This window comes from Orcinus orca, chromosome 6 (assembly GCF_937001465.1).
Source record: "Orcinus orca chromosome 6, mOrcOrc1.1, whole genome shotgun sequence".
NCBI classification, from domain to species: Eukaryota; Metazoa; Chordata; class Mammalia; order Artiodactyla; family Delphinidae; genus Orcinus; species Orcinus orca.
Genome location: NC_064564.1, coordinates 29110872 through 29136616, shown reverse-complemented (window position 1 = coordinate 29136616; position 25745 = coordinate 29110872). Strand labels below are relative to the sequence as shown.

The window sequence follows — 25745 nt, the reverse complement described above, 5'->3', positions numbered from 1 at the left end:
ATCCAACAATGGACACTTGGGTTGCTTCCACCTTTTGGTTGCTGTGAATGATGCTGCTAATAAATATGGGTGTACAAGTATGTTTGTATCCCTGCTTTTTAAAAAAAAAAAAAAAGTTGTGATCTCTTTTTGAAGATCACAACTTTTTGAAGGGAGATTTTGAAATGAAACTTATTTTGAAAATACACACATCTTCTTCATTAGCTTAAGGACTAAAAACTTATTTCAGTTGAAAGTCACCCAAAGGAGAACGCAAAGATCAATGGTACTGTTCGCTGTAAAGAAACACAAAAGACATAAAAGTATCCATTGCAAATTTATTATGCATTAGGAAGCTTAACTTAAAAACCAACAGCATAGTAAAAAGATATGTTATCTTTGTTCGCAGCAGAACAGGTTTCAAAATATATTTTCTTTTAAATGTATTCAGTCAGTACACAATCCTTTATAAAAGTTGTATATATTTTTTTCTGTCAATACCTTCATTACATTTATAAATACAAGATTTACATAGCACCCCATCAAAAAAAATTAAAACTCCTTATGAATATCTACATATATTTCATACCTATAAAACTTTCAAAGGAGTGCTGTGTTAAAGATGGGCCCTAGTTAATGGTCCACCTACTGGTGCAGGAAAACACATATAATCTAAAGTTTTCTTTGTCCATAAAACATCTCGAAAAATTAGCAAGACACTTATTTTGAAACTGAGCTTCTTAAACCATCATATTTTAGAAAGGAATTTACTGTGCATATTCCCATGGGATTCAAGTGGCAGATACATAGATGAAAATAAAGACTGACTGAAAACAAATGCCTACATAGAGCAGTTAAGGCAGGGGTGTGATGAATGAAAAACACTGAAAAGTAAGACACAGGAGATGTAGGTGGGAGCAAATATAGTAAGAATGCATTACATGAGTCTAAACTTGGATATAAACTCCACTGGTATCCAGTTACTAACTCTCATTCTCACCTAGGAATGTTTACATTGTTGAAAACTTTCTTACAAGCACCCTCCAATTTCTATGTTGCCAGAATGGCTGATGTATGTTTTTCTTCTGTAAAATCACCTTGGATCTAACCAAAACATTAGGCCCAGGAATCTGAATTGCTAGTTCTTCATGATTTAAATTTATTTAAAAAATTTCCTTCATCTGGTAAAGGTTATCACTAATCAATATTATTACTGTCCAGATGTGTATATGCTGAATTTCATTCTAGCCAAGAATAGGAAGTAGAGATAAGGAAAGGAGAGTAAGACTAGTTATTTGCTTGACCTTTGAACAAAGGCAATAGATCCCCGATACTGAGCAGCCACTCATAAACACCTATGGGCTAAACGGGCACAGTTCAGAGAAACAGGAGGGAAGAAAATATGGGATTCTTTATCTCAAATTTTGCCAGAGAAGGCAGTTGTACTATAATCCTGCACCTTCTACTGAAAAGGACATGGTCACTCTTACTCTGGAGTTATTAAAGGAAAGTCATCCTTTCTACCAGAGATGACTTTTTCTGAGTTTCAAAGTGTGGACTCCAGATAACTTTGAGAGTTGCATATTATTTGCAGAAAAGTATTTCAAACCTTAACTTGTTCTAACATATAAACAGAAAGAAAGAGAATGGTAGAAAAGGAACAGGAGGAGGAAGGGGCGGGAGACGAGGGATGGAGGTGGTTACTTCTCAAACTCAGCCCTGAAGCATGCCACTAGTTTCCCCTCCAGCACCATGAAGTCTCCAGTGTGGTGTGGCTCCTCCATGGCTCTCAGAGATGGAGTCTACAGAATTCTAGTTTCTGCAGTTTATAGTTCAGTGCACTGATTCCCAGGCTCCTCGAAGGAAGAGAGCTCCCAGATGCTGCTGTCCTGCAGTAGTGGCTCAATGTCTTCATCACTGCCTCGTTCTATTGTGTTGGTCAGGCTGCCGCTGATGCTGTTGTTATGTTTTTTAATTCCACTGCCTTTACTGTATTCAGGGATGAATAAGGCAACCAGAAAAGACATAAGAACTATACATGCCCCAAATAAAAACGGTGGGCCTGGGATGACAGCTCCCTGATGGGTGTGGGAAACAAATGAAGAATCTGGTTAGTCTTTCCAATCAAAATTAGTCCTGGACGACCCCAAAAAAGCACACCACTGAGAAGTGAGTTATTTTCTCATAAGCAAATGTTCATTAAGTGTCATAGCAAATTCTAACAGAGCCTGGTGTCTGGAATATGATGGAGGGCAACTAATCACTGCTTTGTGCACCACTTTCCAACAGCTTAACCAAACTTTCCAACAGCTTAACCAAACATGTAAACAACAGTTATTTATCTCTAATCCTGCCCTGTGACCTGAGATCATTAACTATGTACATGAACAGTAATTCCAATTTTGTATAGAAATCTATATTAAATATAGCTTGGAAGGAGGGAAGTAATAGAAAATAAATAGTAGAAAAAGCACTCTAGCTCAAATTCTAGCTGGAATTTTAGGTCATTTCATCTTTTATTTGGCCTGAGCTTCACCAGAGGACAGCATTCTGATCAGAGTAATTATATAGGTGAAAACAGAATCTGAACAAAGTTAAGACAAATCTTTTATATAAGATATTAAATCACTGAAATGATCCCTCCCTAGTCCCAGGAAGCAATGAACATAGCACTTACTACTGTCAAATACAATAGTATTATAAAAATAAGAACACTTTCCAAATTTAAGGTCAGAAGATTTTGCTATAATCAGACACAACTGCTATTGTAAACCTAGACTTATTACCAAATTACCTGCAGGGCAGCATTGTTAGAATTCAATTCCAGTTCCAACTCAGTCAGTTCCACGTGGAACATGTAGAATATGAAGCCATACAGGGCTGGCCCCAGGCCATTACACAGTCCTCTTATTCCAGTTATGATACCTTGGGCAACTCCTAAGTCAGAAAAAAGAGAAGGGAGCCAGTCTTCTCAGATAAGCATCTCAAGACTGGAGACTTAACAGTACTTTCTTACTAATATGAAATACTGCTTCTGCTGGACTGAGTAGTCTGGGCTGTGGAAAGGATATTTTAGGGACTTTACCCATCATATTTTCATTCATTGCACAAATGTTTCCTTGGTTTTCTATGTCCTTTTAATGTTGTCCTCACTCAATGTCCTAAGATCTATAGGGTATGAAATGACAGTGATGTTTCTAAAATCCTTTTGAGGCTGAATTCCCTAACAGCAGATCTTCCTATAATCAGGGAATAATAAAAAAGTTTTAATATTCTCCATTTATAGGCAATTTACACTTTTCTGTGGCTTGAGATTTTCCTTTTCTACTCACTTAATGGCACTTTTACAATAAAAATCTGCCCTTTGCCTCTTGTATCCCTGCCCATGTGTGAGTCCACAGAGGTCCTGATGCTGTGTGCTCCCAGCACCTTCAGACAGATTCTGTTCCTCACAGTGACCTCCATATTCCAGGTCCATCTCCCTGTACACCTCTACTGAAAAATCCAAGTGCTAATTTCTAGATATCTCTGGTATCTAATGTGGCAGGTCAAAAATTAGCTTGAATCATGAGATGAATATTTCTGTAAATCAAAAATGGTCAAATATAATTCACCCTAATACAGTGTGTTCTAATAAGTTTATATGCTGACATTTAGAAACATCTGTATTAATACATGTAAGCATAAAAAAAGCCAAAGAAAATTCATGCCCTGAGAGATAGGATAGTGTCTCTTAGATGCCAAGGCAATGCCCATCCTTCACAGATAGCTCATGCCTTTACTTTAAGCACAACACCTCCCCAAGGATGCAGTCAGCTAAGTTAACATAACCAGGGTAACACACAGAATTTGTGGTCTCCAAATGATACTGCTATGTTTAAAATAGATAACCAACAAGGACCTACTGTTAAAAAAAAAAAAAACATTAAAAAAAAGTAGATATGAATAAGATGGCTAATTTCTGATGCGGAAAAATAGTTCCAATGAATAAACTAGCTTTTCCAATCTAGTTTTTAATTGAAACTTTAGAAATATCTCTAAGGCATTAAAATTTTTTTCTTCTAAAATTCACTACTTCCTGACTACAGTCAGGTAAGCCATTAAGTGATGGTGAAAGAAAAGGACTAATTTTGGCAGTAGGAACTGCTTGATAGGGAAGCCAGAGGCACAAGAAGGATGAAGAGTCTAGACAGAGTGCTACTCTACACAGTCATCTTAATTTTGTCTCTCACTCTGCATCCAATTATCAAGAACTACTCAGATTTATTTTTCTTTGTCCACTCAAAGAATCATTTCCTAAATTGAGTAATGGACTTTTGAGTGATTCCAAATTAAAGAAATTTCAGTGATTAAATAAAGAACTCATTGTTTTACTAACTAGTCTGTTAAAATATGATTAAAGTCTAGTAAATTCTAACAGTGACAAATAAAAGAGGAGTCAAAACTGAAAAGAGAAAATGGATAACTATCTTAGTATTCTGACCTGCTGAGTCCAGATTTCAAAAATATGATCAAAGATCAAAGTAGGAAGGAAAACAGAATTTTCCTATTTGCCAAAGTAAATAGGTATGATTGTTGAGCAGGGACCACATGGCTGTAACCTCCTGCTTTGTTGATGTGAAGAGAGATTCAGAGTTGCTCATGCTTATGGCAGGTACGTCTCCGTTGAAGGAGGAAAACAGTGACCTCACCTTGCTGATCTGACTCTGCATTCCGAGAGACGAGGGCACTGACTGCTGGAAATGTGATGCTGGACATGGCGGCCACGGTCCCTGCTGCCCACATCATCCTGCAATGACAGGACAGGCTGCGGTCAGGGAGCAGGCCAGCCCCAATGAGCTTGCTGTTCAGAGTACAATCAATGGCAAAAGCACTAAATGCTTTCTGTTTTCTTGTGTTAAGTTGCATTTATTTTTTTCCTCTTTAAAAATGGATTTTTTTTTTTAACCTAGAAGGTTATGCATCTGTTTATACTGATCACTTCACGGGCTGGGAAAGTTTCATTTCTTTATTTTACCTCTGTCGAATCTGTTCTTCTTCCTAGTTTCCCTATTACCGTATTTAGATGCAAGCTCAATGAAATGCAGAAGGGTTTCTTGTTCCTATAAATACCACATTTTCACTACCAATTTTCCACTTTTTTCTTTGTACTTCTCAAAGGCTCACCTCCATACTGTCTTTGAGCTGCTCAGTTTTCTACCCCTCAATAAAGTGTTGTGTGTCACCTACAGAAAAAGTTGGTGGCACATAACACTTCAGAGACCTGAAGTTCAGGATGACATCCTGCAGACTTCCAAGTGTGCTTCCTTTAGACCTTTGTTTTTTTCTCAATGAAAGGGACCTACATGTGTGTCAGTATTAGGCGTTGAGTGTGAGCAAAGTGAGGCCCCAACTGGGCTTAAAACCTGCTTGGCCAGACTCTCTTGGGGATGACATGCACGTCCTTACTTAAAAGGAAAAACCCTTAAGTTGACAGAATCTTTCTAAGGTAGCATGAGTTTGACTGAATCAGCTACTGAACCGAAGTTCATGGGATGAAATTAAGATTTCCAAGAACAAAAAGAATCAACCACTGACCACCTAAAGCATTTCGAGTTCTTCTAAATTGTGTCATCCATTTATGACTGCAAAATGGGGACCAATTCAAATATCTAAAACGGAGATATGGACTCTAGTATTTGGTAGCCAGGCATATAGGGAAACTTGCCACACAACAAAATAGCACTCAAAATTCTTTTTATTTCTTCTTATTCCACAGGGCTTAATTTGACCTTCCTTCCTCTTAATGGGAATCTAATACATTAGGAGTAATAACTGATCAGGATATACAAGATTCTGGAGGAGATCTCAGTGTTCATCTAACTCATATGCTTTGTATTATAAAGGTTATGTCACTGTCCAAAGTCACTCAGCTAATGATAGTAATAAATCCCACCATAATCAGTCATTTTTCCTTGTCTTCTTGTTTTGTTTTTGCCTATAATGTGTTGTCTCCAAAAACTGACAAATGTGTTTAAAAATTAGGCATAAAACTTTTTTTTGGAGGGTCGGAGGAAGTAACAACTCACTGAAAGCCTGCTGAGGTGAAGGCAATCTATCCAAATAATCCTAAATTACCAGCTCTACCCTTTCCCAAATTAAGTCTAAACAGTTTTTGAAATGTTGAATACACTATGCCAGTAAAATAACTCCTGCTTCCTTCACATCACACTCAACTAATTCGAGCTCCTCTAAAAGATACATCTGTCTATTAGTTCATAAGAATCTATGGGAGAGGCTTACCATGCCTGAGATCCAAAACCGTACCAGGCTAACTGGAACATCTGAAAACCCAAACCAAGGAGAACGGTGTTCTTATTCCCCAATGACCTCATCAAGATGGTAAGAAAGACCGTCTGCAAAGCAAAGGGGATAATCCTGAGTAATCATATGAATACAAGCACAAGATCTGATGCAAGTTCTGTGGGGAAGCCCATTAATGGTGACCAAGAATCTCAAAATAGCAGACCACCTGACCTAAGACCTTGGAGGCCATGCAGTACTGATGTAGCTCAAAAGGGGTGAAACTTCGGGGCCTTCCCAGACTAACCTGGGCTCAGGGCCTTCGGCCTCCTCCCCAGAAACCTGTTTATCTGGTGCTTATCACTTCCCAAAAGGTCATCACAGCTGTTCAACAGTTACTGTGATTGAGAAGAAAATGCCTCTGTCTCTTTGGAGAAATGCCAATAATTTAACTACCAGTGAATAGCAAACCCCTGATGAACATTTACAGAGTATGTGGGATTTTGGTGGGGGTTAACAGTTTCACAAAGTTGGACTGATACAAATGTGATTTTAACAAATATATACTCTACTAAAAACTTAGGTGATATAGCCTGAAAAGGCATAGGATAAAAGGTGAATCTGGGCTAACTGACTAACCAGAGTTAATATAAAAAACAAGCCAAAACCATAAGCAACTTGAAAGTTTAACATAATTTACATTTGCTGATACAGTTAAAAAAAATAAAAGGCCCTTGGTTTGATGCATTCCTATAAGCCTTGTCAATTCTAATATTTGGGCAAAGCAGTTTTGCAGGCTTCTCATTTCTCTTTGAAAGAGTTATCACAGAAGAATGCTCCACCTGGCCTACCATGCTTTAAAGCAGCATATAACGGTTCCAGGAAAATAGCCTCATAATAGTCCCATATGATATAGTGAATGCACCTAAGCATATCAATGAATTAATTTAAAGCACATATGCCCTGCCTTTTGTGGTCCTATAGTAGATGGGGAAACGTTTAATAAATACTCTTTACTCATTACATATATCCTAACATACTGACTTACCACCATTTCTTCAGTCCTGGGGATAGCAAGGATTGTAATAGTTACAAAATTTCATTTCTGCTTTTCACCTTCATTACTTTTCAATATTAAAATAACATTGAAACATTTTTCTGGTTAATTTTGCAATACTGGAGTTAGATTGTGGCTGGTCGTTGTAAAAGCAAATTTTTATTTGCTGAATTGATCCATTAGAGGTAACAACACATGCTCTACAAAGTATTGAAAAGTTGTGTTAAATTCCTCCTAAATCATAACCTTAAGATTCTATTAAAAATGGAATAACTCTATGGTCTGTATCCATTGTCAGTTTACTGGGTTTGATATTGTACCACAGGACACAAGATGTTACCATGGCAGAGGAGGAGGGGAACTGAGGTAGTGATGCAGGAGATCTCCATGAATATTTCTTTGCAGCTTCCTATGAATCTACAGTTACTTCAGATTAAAAACACTAAAAAAAAAAAAAAAAGGATGGGTAAAATAACACTCACCTGAGCCACAATAGAAAGAATTCCTACCATAGCTATGAATGCTGCAATTTTAACAGATCCAAAACCTATGACCTGTGGAAATGAAAACACTTTGTAATACAGATATTATAAAAATAAGGAATGTTATGTTCCATTAAAGCCATAAAATAAAATAGTTGAGGAAAGTTCATAAAACCTTGACAATGGCAAATTAGGCAGTGCTCAAAGTTGAACCTATTTAACCAATAATTTATATCTAAATCTGTCATAAGAAATCATTATAAGTGGCACAACTTAATTTAACAAATATTAAATATTAAGATAATATTTTCTATTGTAGGCCTACCTATTTTTTTCATATCCATCCCCATCTGCAACCCACCAAGAGACAAACATAACATTATCAAGCGTTGGAGAGAACATGAAGAAAATGATTCGATTTTTGATGCTGCCAACACAGAGTATGCTCACTGGCAAAGTCAGTGGCTCTCAACTTTGGCTGCACATTAAAATCATGTGGGCAACAGAGAAGGGGAGAAGAGAAGAAGGGAGAGAGGAGAAATGAGATGCTGGAATCCACTTGAGACCAATTAAATCAGACTCTCTGGGCCCAGACACAGGTATGTTTTAAAAAGCTTCCATGGTGATTCTAATTCTAATAGGCAGCCAAAGTTAGCTGGTAATGATTTCTAAGCCTCTTAATCTTAACAGCAGCTCCGAAATGCCTACTAAAACTTTTAAGTTTTAAATATCAAGTTTTTATTTGCCCTATCTATTGAAACTTTATAAAATTCCAAAAAAAGCTTTAAAAATTATTGTATACAATCTTCACATTTCATAAATGACCGTGTTGCTTCAAGTTACACAACTAGCTAATAAAAAGAGTTAGAGTTAGAACCTCTGGTTCCCAAACCAGTGCTGCTGACATTAATAATATCCTATTACTCTCTAATCAAATGCAATTTTTAAAAATTGGAATCTATTTCTCAGTCTAATTTGTAAATATATATATATTTTTAATTGAAGTATTGTTGATTTAAAATGCATCAGTTTCTGCTGTACAGCAAAGTGACTCAGTTATGCATAATATACATTCTCTTTTATATTCTTTTCCATTACGGTTTATCCCAGGACACTGAATATATAGTTTTTTGTGCTATACAGTAGGACCCTGTTGTCCATCCATTCTATATGTAATAGTTTGCATCTACTAACCCCAAACTCCCAGTCCATCTCTCCCCACACCCCCCGTAAGTATACTTTTTAAAACAGCTTTATTGAGACAGAATTAAAATACCATACAATTCACCCATTACAAGTGTACAATTCAATGGTTTTAGTTTTATATTCACAGAGTTGGGAAATTATCACCATGATCAATTTTAAAAGCTCTCATCACTCCTCAAAGAAACATCGTACCCCATTAGGATTCCCATTCCCCCAGCCTACTCTACCACCTAGCCAGTAATCTACTTTCTATCTCTATGGATTTATTTATTCTGAGCATTTCATACAAATGGAATCATACTATATATGGTCTGGCTTCTTTCACTTATAATGTTTTCAAAGTTCACCCATGTTGTAGCGTGTATCAGTGCTTCATTGCTTTTTACTGCCAAATAATAACATTCCATTGTATAGATATTTCACATTTGTTGATCCATTTCATCAGTTAATAGGCATATGGGTTGTTTCTACTTTTTGGCTACTATGAATAATAATTTGTGTAAGAGTTTTTGTATAGGTATGTGTTTTCAATTCTCTTGGCTATATACCTAGAAATAGATTTGCTGGGAACTCTATGTTGAACACTTTGAAAAGGAGACATGTTTTTTCACTTTCTTCCTTGGACTTTCCCATTTTTCCTACATTATTTTCTATATTAAATGCAAATTTAATATATGCATATATAATTTTCTACATTAACCACACTATCTCACCACTCTTCCGTCCGAATCTCCAGCATCCACCCACCATAATGAGCAAAAGCAAAAATAAAACTGCTTGAAAAAAGTTTTACTTAAACGTGCCACCATATAAAATATTATAGTCTCATACTCTCAGGAAAACTATGAGAACAGAGAATTTAACAAATTTTATTTAAAAATATCTCTAAAAATAGAGGAATTTATCTTAGGAGGAGGCTTGCTCTGACAAAGTGAAGTAAACCATTAGCAGGAGGACTTCTAGTGAAATCAGTAAAAGACCAAGACAGGATTGCAATGGAAGGCAACTCAGGTCTTAGCAATCCCAGAGACCTAAAACAACAGTTGGAAAAGGGAACTTTTTTTTTTTAATTGCTGTAAGTCAATTGCCTTTTGGGGAGGACAAAGTGTAATTTTTTTGTGTGCGGTACGCGGGCCTCTCACTGTTGTGGCCTGTCCCGTTGCGGAGCACAGGCTCCGAACACGCAGGCTCAGCGGCCATGGCTCACGGGCCCAGCCGCTCCGCGGCATGTGGGATCTTCCCAGACCGGGGCAGGAACCCGCGTACCCTGCATCGGCAGGCGGACTCTCAACCAGTGCGCCACCAGGGAAGCCCAAAGTGTAAATTTTTTTTTTTTTTTTTTTTTTTTTTTTTTGCGGTACGCGGGCCTCTCACTGTTGTGGCCTCTCCCGTTGCGGAGCACAGGCTCAGGACGCGCAGGCTCAGCAGCCATGGCTCACGGGCCCAGCTGCTCCGCAGCATGTGGGATCTTCCCGGACTGGGGCACGAACCCGTGTCCCCTGCATCGGCAGGCGGACTCTCAACCACTGCGCCACCAGGGAAGCCCCAAAGTGTAAATTTTTAAAGAGAAAAATCAGAAGGGAGAAAAGATTATTTTGGTTATTGTTTGTGAGCCACCTTGAAGTCTACAGTGGTGTTGAGCTATGGCCTACTACAGATGGCTAAGCAAGCTGGCTGTGATCAGACCCAGGGGTCAGGGCACTTCTGAAATAAACTTTACCTCTCTGTGAAATTTAATGGGTATTATTAAAGATTTAATAAATTCTGTTTCTACTAATTCTCTTTCTGTATAACTCTCAAAGAAATTTTTTCCACAGTAAACATTTTATTGTGTTTTTAAAATTATTGCACTAAAGGTCTCCTGACTACTAATTATATGTCAGCACCTACATTTATAACTAGAAGCAAGTTAACACATTTTTTTTCTCTACAGTGTTTTCCCACAAAACACCTCTAGCCAGATCCCAATCTCTGGTTTTCCTCATGTTCAAAAGCTACTAGGCACTCACTACTCACCTGCCTGAGATAGAGGAAAAAACTTGAATACTGTCCAGCCTCAGGAAGGTATGAAAGAAAAACGGTGATGCAGATTAGTAAGACAGTAGAATCTTTTCCAACTTTCTTCAGTGACTAGGAATAAGCAGAAACAGAAACATATTAAAAGCAAATAGATACTGATGTCACTGATATTCTGGGATATTGGCTGCACTGTTTTGATCTATTAAGGTGGATAACAAAAGATGAATGGATTATAAAAGGAATTGAGCCTTAACATTAAATCTATCACCATCTCTTTAAGGAGGTTACAAGTCCTAATTTCAGAGGTATGTTTCAAATATTACAGCTTTCTCTCTTTGTTAACAATACTGGTTCACATCCTGAAACAGACCCTGAACGTCCTATGAACAGACCCTGAAAAAACATTGCTCCAGAACCTTTTAAGAAAATCTCCTCTCTCTCTTTCATTCATAATACAACTCCTTTAAAGCCATAAACAGTACAGTGTTTTCATTACACATAAACTGACTCTATTTTTTTAAATGTTAGCATTAAATTTGCCTTTAAAATTGGTAGACAAAAAAGTATGCTCCAGCCATGGGGTCAGTGACGACAAGATTCTCTGACCAGTAACAACTTTTTGAATGTTACAACCTTGTCCAAAATCCTATACTCCTCTCTACACAGGATGTTTGAGTAGACCAAAAGGTGCACCAAAAGTTGTCTACAGAGTGTAGAATTCTGCAGTGCATTCTAGGTGATCATAACTGTAACCTTCACATAATTAAAAGCAAAAGTAGCTAATGTCTATTGGGACCCTGCTATATACCAGACACTAGACTGGTTAATTTATATACATTCACTGCAATCCTCGTAACAGCCCTGAAAAGTAAGCCACAATAGTTCCACTTCACAGAGGAATTTCTCTGTGTAGCTTGACAAGGTGGGAGGTCTGACTGGCTCCACTCCTGGTTTCCTTTTCTCCACACCTACTTCTTGATATCTGACATTACAGCACAAACAGAATGAGCAGGGTCCCCAGGTCATATAATGAGGGAGCTTTTTAGAAAAGAATTTCTCATGAGTTAGTTTTTTTATATGTATTTTTCCTAAAAGGTAAACTTAAGGGAAAAATGCAAATATCAAATCTCTGGTTATATTTTTCCGCACATATTTTCTTCAAGAACAATTTCAAACCAGAGAAGGTGGGGAGAGAAGATTCTTCTTCTCAGTACTTTTTCTAGTTGTTAATGGGATTCCCCCATGACAAAAGAGAAAACAAAGACTCTACTCAATCTGCAAAAGACAAGTTCAAAGCCTCTGTTCAACGTGGGTGTATGTTAACAACTTAGATAATAACTACTTTAGTCGGTCCAAATGTATTTAACCTTTTTGAATTTAAGTGAATCGAAACAACCTCTTCAAATGGCCACTTTCATTTATTTTGTTAAAAGAAGGATGAAAACAACTATGCAAAAAGAAAAAACCTTCCTTCCCAAGTCTTCATCAGGGATAAACTGGACATTTCTTGTCTCTTCCCACAGGATAACCACGTTTGACTTAAGAAGTAGCAATTCTATATATTCCTTGGTATACAGTCTACCTCATTCCCTTACTTGCAAATACATTTTTTCTATTTTTACTGGAAAAAAAAAAATAGATCAACAACTGCTAGGATGCTTGAGGCTGCAGGAATGTTCTTTTATTTGCATGGCTTAGAAAGATATTTAGGAAAGTAAATGTTTTCATGTTTTTATTTACCGCAAAAGGGTCTGCTTGTTTCCAAGAAATCTGAGCTCCCCAGGAAAGAGGTCTCATTTTCTCTGGCAAAGATTCTGGAACAGCCAATAAGATGAAGCAGATGTCCAGAAGAGCCACCACTGTGGCCACCAGCACAACAAGGCTGTCTCCATAACTGGCGGACAGGTATGCTCCAATGGCTGGGCTGCTGACCAGACTGGCTGCAAATGTGGCTGAGACCTATGGAAAAAGCACACTCTCACCCAGGGTCCCATCTGCTGCAGGTGCACAGCTATACTCCTGTTCTCATCCAGGTTCCCACAGGTACATACCTAAAGTCATCCATCCCTGGCTTTAAAAAGACAAAAGGATTGTGCTGCACACAACTTTTAAGAATGAAAAAGAATGAAAGTAATTTTGTTTTAAGGACTTGTTCATAAGCTATTAACTAATTGGAGTTATTCTAGAAAGCTACAAGAATACAAAATAATGATTTGTTAGAAATAAAAATTGTAAAACCTTCCCCATAAATAAAATATACATGTTTTAATCTTCTTTATTTGGGGAATGGGGATGTAGAGAGAAAGGTATGAAAAAAATTTCTGCAGGGTTGATGATAAAATCTACAAATTACTCAGAGACTAGGCTTGATTTCATCTTCCAAAAACATGTACTGTTTCACCATTTCATTAGCACTGAGAGGGGGAAAATCTCTGGTAATCTTAGAAAAAGCTATAACAACAACAAAAAATCCGAAAAGATTTGTTGAGGGAGATGTCAAAGCTTTTTAAATGGAGAAATCCCCAGGCTAGGGACTTTTGTCATGCTGTCATCCCCGACCTCCCCCTAATACCAGAGACCACTGACTCAACTGATCACCCTTGCAACTTGAATCCATGTGAAGCTTCTTCACACTGCTTTCCTACAAGCACGTAGAAAGCTCCCTTTATTCTGAAATGTAATCTGAATGTTCAGAAGCTTAAATGGGCAGTCTCCAAATTATAACCAGACTGAGTGTCAAAAGCACATTTATAATAAGTTGGTTATTTAAACTTCTAATGGATTTTAACAGAAACTACAGAAATCATTATCTATGATTGAAATTATGACTCCTGGGTAGCCAATAACATTTTTTCTTCATCCATCACCCCCCAACTGAATGTGATAATACAACGTATTGGAAATTAGTATTATACTAAAAATATTATAAAAGCCAAAAGTAAAAAAATTTCTGGAGAAAAAAAGGGAGTATAGAGAATTCTAATTTGGGGAACAGGAATTCCCTGGTTCAATATTTATTGAGCATCTACTATGTGCCAGATAAATAAGAAGACAGAGCTCCTGCCCTTCAGGGTTTTTCATTTTATTTAAGAAGATCAAGGCAATCATGTAACTTTATATTATAAATTGCAATGACATGCAAACAGCTATGGGAGCACTCCTGCAGCATCCTCACGTGCTACGGAAGCACTGCTGCAGGGTCCTCAGGTGCTAATACTAACAACATCATACCTGCACAAAATGGGTCATTCATTCATTTATTCATAACAGTTTTCCACTACTTAATCCTTATCAAATTACTGTATGTAAATTGAGAAGATATTCTACAACTCAATGTACAAATAAAGAAACAATATATGTCTTAAGTTCACATAGATGAGCAAGAACTGGAAGCCATTTTCCAATTTCTCAAATTAATCTTTCTCACTAAAATGCACAGACTTAGACCTAAATTTCAGCTAAAACTGCTTCTATAATTCCACAGCATTCCAAGTGTAAAGAATCTAAAGATCATGGAGTATACAGAAGAAAACACTCAATCATTTATTTCGTTATTTGTCAAAGACATTTCTAATTCTACTATCATAATTCTATTCTAGCCAATTGGACATTTTCTAAGATAAAGACTGTTCAATAACTCAAGATTTGGTCATTAAGAACAATGGAATTGGGCTTCCCTTGTGGTGCAGTGGTTGAGAGTCCACCTGCCGATGCAGGGGACATGGGTTTGTGCCCCGGTCCGGGAGGATCCCACATGCCGCAGAGCGGCTGGGCCCATGAGCCATGGCCATTGAGCCTGCGCGTCCGGAGCCTGTGCTCCGCAACGGGAGAGACCACAACAGTGAGAGGCCCACATACCGCAAAAAAAAAAGAACAATGGAATTAAATTATTATCTATATAACAATAATTTAATATATAAGAATACACGATACATCAGTTTTGAATAGAAAATGACTGCCTTCTTTACTAAGCTCCCCCACAAATTTGAAGGGGATACAGTAACTACTTCAGATATAAACAAGAGGGATAAATAATGATTGATTATGAGATTAATGCTCATTATCAATAAATGATGCACTCCAAACCACGGTAAACTTTTAAATTCATCTTTCCCATCCATGTGATGTATCCTGCAACACTGCTCTAAGGGAGAAGTGCTCTATTTTCTGGTATTTCCATAATTCAAACATTTGTACACTGCCATGGAGAAATTACCAAAGGCAGAAATCTTAATGAGAATCTTTAAGTCTTGCAAACCACGAAAAAGACATGAGCATTATTATTTACAAGTCTATGTATCTGAAGACTTGAAAGCTTCATAACTTGACTTAGATGGTACCGCAAGGCAAATTCTCTCAGACACAGAGGGGCAGGCCTATCCCCTCCTCCTAACACAGCCCAATTTGTTTAGGTCCTACAGTGCTCAGGATTTCCTCCTCCCATCTCTCTGTCTACTAATGCCCACCTATAATACCCTAATCTTCCTCCCTCCATTCCCTTAGCCGTCCACTGAAGCAGGTATAACACTTAAAGATCAGTTTAATTTCTTCAAGTATGCAAAAAGTAAAACATAATTATTATATACATGTAGTAATAGTGAGAAACAATAGGAATTTAGTGGGAAAAATCTGTTATTAAAATATTTAATAATGAATACTCTGAGAGCCAATTTAATCATGTGGAATATGGAAATGAAAATAAAAAGGTTAGTCACCAAATTTCAAATATCAGAAGGGGACAGGGAGCAGCAGTGGTTTCCTAATTGTTTTATTTGATTAGTTACATTGCTCAATAAATATTTGTTGAATGAGTTTCTGAGAATCTATGGCCCCATGAAATTCTATGTAAAATGTTGCATCTTTCTTAAAACTTAAAGCAGCCTACTTGCTTAGTTTGTGTATTTATCTAAAATCCCTCTTTAACACTCAATACGACACGAGTGAATAAATCTAAAGGATGACTTCACCACAACAGTCTCTCAATGAGCATTAACTTAAATTCATTATTGCAGCCATTGAAAGAAATTACCACTTTTCTTTGTTTACTGGAGGAGTTTCAGTAAGGAATATATACATATATATTCTTTAACAGATCTCAAAATGCTTCTTAGAATTTCAGCTAGACTTGATTGACAATCCTATAATTAACTGGCAATAAATCCTCCTATATCTGTAAGGTAGCCTGCAAGCTTTTTTTCTTTTACTTTTTTCAGGTTTGTCATCTCAACATCTGACATGTAGAGGTAAATGTAAAGGTTAGCCACTGGCCAAATCCTGGGTCCTGTGACCAAGTCCAGGAAGCCTTACATGCTGGCTGAGGGCACACTTCAGTAGGGCGCTCCTCTCACTAACTTCTCTCAACATACCTACGAACAGCCATTATTATAATTGCCATTTTACAGATGAAGAACTGAGCTGGAGACAGGGGAACTAAGTCATGATCACTTTGGTTCCAGAACTCTCTCTCTCTCTGAAATCTTTCCTAAGTACGACTGCTTAGCACAACAGCTTCATGAGGGGTTTTTCTGGTGGAAGCAAGGAACAAAAATCGAACAAAATTGGAGGGAAATGAGTGTTTTCTGTGATGTTGAGAAAAGCTGCACAAGTGTGATAAATGAGGCTTCTGGCACCCCTCAAATCTGCTGACCGACCCTGAGAGCCCACCTTGAACACCCTGCCTTCTTTGAAGCCTTCCTATCTGCTTCTCCCTCTATCCTCCTCCGCAGCACTCTGGAGATGCCCCTGTTTTAGGACATGACATGAGAAACGTTCAGGGAAGGAGGGAAGAAGGAAAGGAGAGAGCAAGTAATAGCTACAGGGTAAGTGGGGTCGAAGGAGAAGTTTTTAAACTACTGATGTCTAAAGTCAACAAAGTAAAAATTGCTGTTGTGTTCTGTGGAACAGCAGTGACTGACTTATATGTCCATCATTGTTCCATACAATTATTCATTCAGTCAACACTGAATGACTACTTACTGTCTTCTAGGAAGTGGGATTTAAAAGAAAAAGTAAGACTCAGGAGAGAAGTAACCTGAGTTTCTGGCATTCAATCCCCCTCCAAACATTCAACAACCCAGCCAGATCATCTTTCTTCTTCCATCTTCTTACTATAAACGTTTCAAACACAGGAAAGTGGAGAGAAGTGCACACTGCACACTGAAGGGGAGCAGAATAAGCCACCCCAAAATGTGCCACTTTGGCATGTAGATTGTTTTTAGCTGAAGGCAATTAAGACCCAGGAGACTCAGGAAAAGCTTTTTACCTTTCCCTTAACAGCCTAAAAGAATTTAGACAGGAGGCCTATGCCAGGAAGAGAGCAAATAGTAAAGATAACTTTTTATATCAGACTTATCTGCATGGAATGGCAAACATTTGTTTACCAGATATTTGCTCTCATCTTCCTGTGAATTGTCTTCCTTCCCTTTGAAGCCCCAGACCCCTACCCTCTTTCTCCTTAGCTCAGGATGGTATATAAGCCTCAATTGCCTGACTTTCCTTGAGTATCTCACATCTTTGTGGGACTCCCATACAAATGAAATTAAATTTGTTTTTCTCCTGTTAATCTGTCTTACGTCAATTTAATTATTATGCTGGCCAAAGAACCTAAAACGGAAGAAGGGAAAATTTTTCCTGTCCACACCCAATTACCCCAAGAGGTTCACACACTGAACACATACCCACAAATGCTCGCCTGTCATCTTTTCCCCTTGAACCACTTAAGTAATTTTCAGAGTTGTGACACTCTGACCTAAATGGCTTCAGCCTGCCATCTTCTACAGGTCTTTCTTCCCCTATGTAACCACAGTGCCATTACCTTGCCTAAGAAAATTAGAAATGATTGTCAATTACCCAAAAAAGTTCTCCTATAACTTTTGTTTTACACTCAGCAATTATTTGCTGAATGAATGTAGTCCTTTTTCTGTAGTACCATGTCCCAAATAAGTGCCCGAGTCACACAACTAGCAATACAGTAACAATGGATTAACATGGCTGAGGTTTTATCACCTCTCCAATTCTTATTAGGTACACAGAGACCTATGATCGTAGCACTTGTTTACTGTTATGTTTCCTCAAGAGATTAGCTAACAAGAAACAAATCAAACCAACTTTAGAAAAACTTTGCAACTGACAACTCAACACATCCTGCCAATCTTACAACACTAAAACCAGAAAATAAATTACTAGGAATTTCTATCTTGCTATTTTTAACTTCTCATAAGTCTCCTTTTTCATTTCAATTGCTTTGGATTTTCTTTTACATAAGTCAATATTTAACACTATTTTAATAAAATCTCACTTTCCAGTGAATTTTTAGTAGAATGTTCATTATTTCTCTGATTAAAAAACAATCTATTATCTTACCCATCCATAAGCAGTACTTCGCTCATGCTCCTGAGTAACATCAGCTACATAGGCAAATATCACAGAGAACGTGACTGAGAAGACTCCAGACATGGAAATCATTGCAAAATACCACCTATAAAAAGATTATTTTAAACACCCATGAGAGAGGTAGTGTATACACACTTTTATAACCAAAGCCAAAGATACCATGTAAAGACTATAAACCAACAAATAAATTTAAAAAATACATGTATATTTAAAGATATAGAGGACAACTAATAAAATTATAATCAAGATGGAGAGGAAGGAGAAACATACTAATTTTGTCATTGTTCAAGGGGTTTCAGTAAATGCAGTTTAAAAAAATGAAAGAGTAAGGGTATGCAGTAAAGTTATACTTTTAAAGGTAGCCAGAACAGAAATTAAAACTTTCTAAACTTCCTAGCTTTAGCTAAGAATAATACATATACACAAAAGCAGGAAGCATTTTAAAAATTAATGTAATTAAGACAAAAAATTTCTATCATATGCATAGATGCTTAAAAAATCTAGTTAAAATATTAGCAAACAGAATCTCACAGAAAAGTAGGGTTTAATCCTAGGAGGTAAGGATGTTTCAATATTAGAAATCTATTAATATGCTTCATCATGCTGGTAGATCTAAGAAGAAAATTCAAATGATCTCAACTGATGCAAAAGGCATCAAATAAAATTTGACATTCAACCTTGATTTTAAAAAAGAAAATCTCTAAATAAAATAGGAACAAGTATTTTTAAACCCAAAAGGCATTTTAATACTCAATGATGAAACATTGTATTTCCTTCATATATATGAGGTAGATAGGTCCTAGATAGGTCCATAATCATTACTTTTATTTAACATTATTCATTAGTCTACACAAGTAGCAGAAGCAGCAGCATGAAAACTGGAAGAGGGCTTCCCTGGTGGCGCAGTGGTTGAGAGTCTGCCTGCCGATGCAGGGGACACGGGTTCGTGCCCCGGTCCGGGAGGATCCCACATGCTGTGGAGCAGCTGGGCCCATGAGCTGTGGCCGCTGGGGCTGCGCGTCCAGGGCCTGTGCTCCACGGTGGGAGGGGCCAAAGCAGTGAGAGGCCCGCATACCGCAAAAAAACAAAAACAAAAAAAAAACCAACAAAAACTGGAAGAGAAGAGGTAAAATCATTTAAAGATCTGAAGAAAATAATTTTAAGGTATTGAGAGGACATTAAAAAAAAACCCTAATTCATCAGAAAAGCATGACTTGTTCTTGGACAGAAAGACTCAATACCAAAAAGTATTTTATAAAAATTTATCTGGTAGGAAATAAAATGATTCATTATAGATAGCCAACACATTTGGAACATGACAAATGTTGACCTAAAATTTCTATCAAATGAGAGTATTTTCACATGAGCACCCCCCTCCGAAACTATTAATTGAATTTAAAAAAAAAACCCAAAAAACTGAAACACAAAAACCCTCCATTCTAAAGTATGTTCTTCACATAGGAATAGCATCTCAGCAACAGGAATTTTGGCCAAAATACCATCCTCTGTACTCCAGAAAAACTAAGTTACTGCTCAGGTGCAAATTCCAACCCATTTTTATTAACTAAATAGCCTTGGTTACATGCTAACTATTCTCTCCTTATTTATCATGAAAAAATGAGATCAAATTAAAATTCACATTATGATTTAGAATAGGTTATTGGTCTTAATACAGTACACACAAAAGTGACTCCTGCCTTTTGATATAAACTATGTTCATGTCAGTGCCCTAGAGCAATGAGCTGACAAAAACAACACATTTTCAAAGTCAAATGAGCCACAATTGAGTGAGTACAGGGATTGTCTGCCCCCTCCCAGGACCCAATCTTGTAACTTACCTCATGGCAACAATAGCTGCCCTTAGAGACATCTTTTCTTTCTATTTCTTCACCTAAGTGAAGAACTTAGGTGGGCATGATGGCAACTGCCTACTAGCTTTCAGTATTACCGAAGAGTTCAAATGAAAACACAGGTACAACTGTTTTGCAAAGGTTAAAAAGCACACTGCAGGTGTACTGTCCACATGTGACCCAAAACAGACAGTCATGATGGAGGACCTAGCCACTCACCATGGACTAATCCTCATCAGTGGAATTGGGAAGCAGGTGAAGAAGACGGTGCCGAGGAGAAAGGGCTTCCTTCCCCACACATCAGACAGCGCACCTATGAGTGGGGCGCTCAGAAAAGAGAGCAGGCCCTGGAGAAGAAAGCAGAAGCAAAGGTCAGATTTATAATGTGATCCCCCAACTACTTGTAATTCTTATTTTCTAAATGTATTTCTAAATGCTCCAATTCATTTCAGTGGCTCCAAAACAGAGTAATTTGAAACATTAAATATAACCTGTCATTCAAAAAAAAAAACTAACAAAATTTTTAAGCGTGCTGTTTGAGAGGGAAGAAAGGGATAAGAGCTCGTTTTCTGGGAGAAACTGGAAAAGAGAGGTGATGTAAAATATATACACCCACAGTTGGCCCATAACGTGAACACACACCAAGTGTATGGAAAGAAGCCAGACACTTAATTCATTTTAATAAATATGTATACCATACCTATCACGTGCAAAGCTCTGAATTAACCGAAGTGAAGACACTCAAATGAATACACACCTTCTGCTCTCAAAGGGATAAACTAATAGGGATAGCAGGATAAGTATGCATATACTAAATGTCCATAAGAAAAGCAAATTTTCTTGGCATCAAATTTAAAGTTCCATTTGCCTGGTGAACTTAGGACAGAGATAATGCAAGTTGCATAAGATTTGAAAAAAGAGTTGAGGCTAAGGGGAAGCAAGAACACCACACATAAGCAAAGGAAGAAACTCACATTTACCACTTCCTCACAATTTGCCAGTCACTCTGCTGGCTGGCCACTTCCGTATCTATTTCCTTTTTGAAATCAGGGCCCTTTGAGGTGGCCACAGGCTTGCCTCTCAGACCCTGTTGGTGTTATCATCCTCCCTTTACATGCTCTGTCTGCACACATGGCCACCACCACCTACATTATGAACAGCTTTGCAATATCTCTTCTGAGCTCTCTGCCTACAGCCAAATGGACTTCCCTATTTCGACATTTAACATGCACACTGTTCCCTATAAACCTGACCAAACACCCACACTTCCCATCTTTGCTAAGAAGCTGTCCAAAGCTTTCCCATCATCCCTCCACTCCCCAAGGCGATTTTTCAGACCATTCTCTTGTAATGATTTCTCTTTATCCATCCCCTGCTGTGTGACACTGTTCAGCATTTCTTGCCTGGATTTAAATAAAACTGCTTTCTAACTGCTTCCCGCCCCTGGTCCTAGTTCCCTCCAATCTGTCCTCCACATACCCCCAAGAGAACCTTGATGAGCTGCAGACTTCTGTTCTTTGATCCTTTGTTTAAAACTCTCCACTGTGCAGAGTTGAAATTCTTTAGCAGGTATTTAATAGGTGAAATAATGAGTGTCTGAACTTTGCTTTTAAATACTACAAATAGAAACTAGGTGATAAGTACATGGGCGTTTATTACATTATTCTCTCCTTTTGTGTATTTGAATTTCATAATACATTAAAAAAATTCCTCAGCATAGCATACAGGTAGAACACTCCAACATCTATCACCTAACACACATCCTCTATGTTTTGTCTATATGCAATACTTCTTAGTTTTCTGAACATATACAATATTGTGTTCCTTTGTGCCAAAAGGCATTGCAAAGGCCCTTGTTGTGCCTGTATGCTTCCCACACTTGGACCTGGTAAACTACTAGTCATTCTTCTCAACTCCGAGCAAGAAGCACCTCTTCCTCTATTTTCTTAGCTACTCAAACAGAATTAATCACACTGGTTTTTGAGGGGTGCAAAACAAACAACCCTCCCCCCCAACCTGGTACATATTGCTTCTATTATAACTGTAACACTCTATTACAATTACTTGTTATTTGTCTATCTTCTCTATTGGATTAGAAATTGAGATTAAGGTCAGAGGAATGGTTTCTTTCCTTCTCTGTACCCTTGATGCCTATCACAGGGTCTGGTAATAAGGGCTTTCAAAGAGGTTTGGTAAACTGAATAGAACTTTTAAGAGCAAATCAACTCACAGTAGTTTCCAAGGTCACATGGCTGAGAAGAAGAATAGGATTCTAATCCCTTATCAGTCACCAGTAAACTGATGTAAGGGGAGGTGAGAGAAGACTCAATGGAGGGCAGGCAAGTTGAGGAGAAAAGCATTTTGGCTCCTCTGAAATAAAATATTAACCCTACCCAGGCATCAAACCTTGTAATTTATAAGCCACAGTGGATTTCCAGGGCATTTGGTCTGTTCTTGCATCAAGACAGTTAAATGATCTCCTTTTTAACTAAGAGCTAAACGACTGCAGAAGCAGGGCTTAAATTCACGACTTGCAACTATCAGTTTCATAAATTTTAGAAACAAAAATCTTTTACGTTGCTTTAAAATTCTCTAAAAATATCAGGGCTTCCCTGGTGGCGCAGTGGTTGAGAATCTGCCTGCCAATGCAGGGGACACGGGTTCGAGCCCTGGTCTGGGAAGATCCCACATGCCGCGGAGCAACTAGGCCCGTGAGCCAAAATTACTGAGCCTGTGCGTCTGGAGCCTGCGTTCCGCAACAAGAGAGGCCACGAGAGTGAGAGGCCCGTGCACTGCGATGAAGAGTGGCTCCCATTTGCCGCAAATAGAGAAAGCCCTCGCACAGAAACGAAGACCTAACACAGCCATAAATAAATAAATAAATAAATAAATAAATAAATAAATAAATAAAATTTAAAAATATCAAATGCCTGAGTTCTTGGCATATCAAATACCAGTTCAGTATAGAACTGGTCAAGAAAAATACGTAAAGAAATTTAAGAGGACAAGGCAGTTGAAGTAACAACCATCACAAAAACAGTAATAAAAACTCTAAACACAAAGAACCCTGGAAAACTTTTTGGACAGTTCTGATTTTAGATTTCATACAATGCTTTAAGCTATAGAATGCATGCCATTAAAACAAAGGATATGAGAAGGCCAAGCACTGAAGTTTTATTTAAAATAATGTAGTTTTTACAGATAAAAGATACTGCTATCTAGATTCTGGATTTAAGTTGTAATTTAATCTATTCATTAAATAATTATTATTTAAATAAAATTCTCAGTGACAACAGATGTTGAAAATACCCTCTGGGAGAACCTACATTTTTATTAAGATGCTAAAATTCAATCTAATAAATACTTGCCTCTTTGGAAAACTTGTATTTCTTAAAAATCAAAGACTTTTTTCTGTCCCAGAGTTATTTCTTCACTACCTAATCTAGCCCTAGATCCTATCAGACCACATTATTACAACAGTAGATTAAGAAGGATATCTGTACCTTGATTAGGCAAGTACTTCATCAGTCCTAAAGATGCAGAGCATAATTTGCAAATGAGAACAAAATGTTTAAAAATTAAAACGAGACTGACATCAAGGCCCTAGCCTTTAACACAAATACAGTTGATTCTCATTATTCACAGAATTAGAGAACATGGAACCATTGTTGATAGAGGAAACACAAGGTTGGGTTCTTGCAAGCCTCTGGTCACATAGTTTCATTAACTGATCAATACATAACATTGATTAATGTGTGTTTCTGTTTAAAGATGCCTTATTTAATATGTATATTGTTGATTTATTAACAATGAAGTTTCAGCTGACAGCCCTATGACTCATGTCTGAATGAGGCTTATCTAACACAGTATTTTCTCCATAAGGTACATCAAGGCCCTCCTGCATTTAGAAATACTTGACAACACTTTGGCACTACACTTGGGGCCATTTTAAACAGAGAAATTGTCAACAAAAGGAACAAAAATGCAAAATATATGGCATTACATGGACTGCAAAAAGAACATGTTTATAGTATGAGACCTGAAACAAGAAGAGAGAATGTCCCCTTGTTCAACCTCAGCTGGAAACTCGCAGTTGGGCAACTCAAATTCCCTCCTTATGCCATACATAAATGAACATGGAAGCACTGTATTGATTTGGGGGTTACAAATAAATTTAGCGAGTAGGCAGATCTGCAAATATGAAATCCGGGAAAAATGAGGAGTGAATGTACTAAGCCATGCTATCGTGGCCCAACGAATACTGGATAAAACATGGTGTGTAGGAGCCTAGGTGTGGATGGCAAAATTAACCAACAGTTAATACGTCACTTTTGTAAATTAGCTTCCCAGTCCAACAGGTTTTTAAGGTGGCATAATTAATTGGCCAGTAATTCTGACATGGCCTTACAGGCTCTAATTTGACAAAACAGCAATTAAAGCTTATTGTTCAATTAAATACAATTATCCAATAAACTTTTTAGAGCATACAAAGAATAGCAAATACAACTCATCTGAAGCAAAAGTACATGAATTTTATACTTTATATAGCCAACATAAAAGTTTTAAGCGTAAGTTTTCCTTAACATATGCAGTTGGCAAACATTTGACTAAAATAATTAGGTCAAAACACTTAACAAGTTTTAAAACTAAAATTTTTTTTCCTTCAAATATTTTAATTAACTTTACAACTGAGTTTGAGGGGGAAATGGTACCACCAATGAAGAATAAAGTACAGTTATTTAACTACTTCTGAAAATTTTCATTTTTCCATGAAAAAGTTCGCATCTTATAACAAGTATCCTTTTATAAGTATCCTTTATAAGCCGCAAGGAACCTGCAACATATAGACATAGTTTACCCCAAAATTATATTCATTCACTTTGATTTTTCATGCAGTATTTTACTAATAATGACTTTTATTTCTTTCACTTCTTAAAAGGACATCAAAGAGAAAATTTCACACTAATGGAATTGTGGTTTTTATTTACATAACTGACAAATGCAAATCCTTTCACATAAAATAACTGTACTAAAACAGGGGTCACCTTTCAGACCTAGGACCCAGTAAGACCCTGTACAGTACACAGCTTCCCTTCCCAGGGTGCATAACAATCAGTTTAACAGGGCAAATGAGAAATATGATCCACAAAATGACTTTAGTTCAACTGAAGTCCGGGAAAGGGAATTTGTGAAGCATGAAGGTCTAAGAACAGCTGGTAATCCTGAGACTTCAAGGAAAGAACAATATGGGCAAGAGGGCTGGAGTGTTTTCTTTTGATAAGGGGAGAAAAGGGGATGGATGTAGGGAAGATCCACTGAAAGCAGAAAGAAAAGCATATGAAAGTGCAATTAAATTTAATTAAAATATAAAGAAACAGACTGTCACAGGCTTTCCCTTAATCTTAGAAGTAGTAGGGCCATTACTTCAAATTGATTACAAGAAAGAATAACAGCTTGCATTCCTATATGCCAAACTGT

At 37.4% G+C, this 25745-nt stretch overlaps 1 protein-coding gene across 1 annotated transcript in view; it reads right to left on the bottom strand.

Moving 5' to 3' along the window:
* Positions 1 to 303: 303 nt before the first annotated feature.
* The window catches only part of MFSD14B (major facilitator superfamily domain containing 14B), an 81633-nt gene continuing 56191 nt past the window's right edge, over positions 304 to 25745 (bottom strand). Inside the window, exons 4-12 of the mRNA XM_004276824.4 lie at positions 20487 to 20614; positions 18388 to 18502; positions 12766 to 12984; positions 11023 to 11136; positions 7801 to 7872; positions 6262 to 6374; positions 4671 to 4768; positions 2774 to 2916; positions 304 to 2057 (exon numbers count right to left, since the gene is read on the bottom strand). Of these exons, the coding sequence (XP_004276872.1) occupies positions 1806 to 2057; positions 2774 to 2916; positions 4671 to 4768; positions 6262 to 6374; positions 7801 to 7872; positions 11023 to 11136; positions 12766 to 12984; positions 18388 to 18502; positions 20487 to 20614 (1254 nt within the window). The 3' untranslated portion in view covers positions 304 to 1805. The remainder of the gene's footprint in view (positions 2058 to 2773; positions 2917 to 4670; positions 4769 to 6261; positions 6375 to 7800; positions 7873 to 11022; positions 11137 to 12765; positions 12985 to 18387; positions 18503 to 20486; positions 20615 to 25745) is intronic.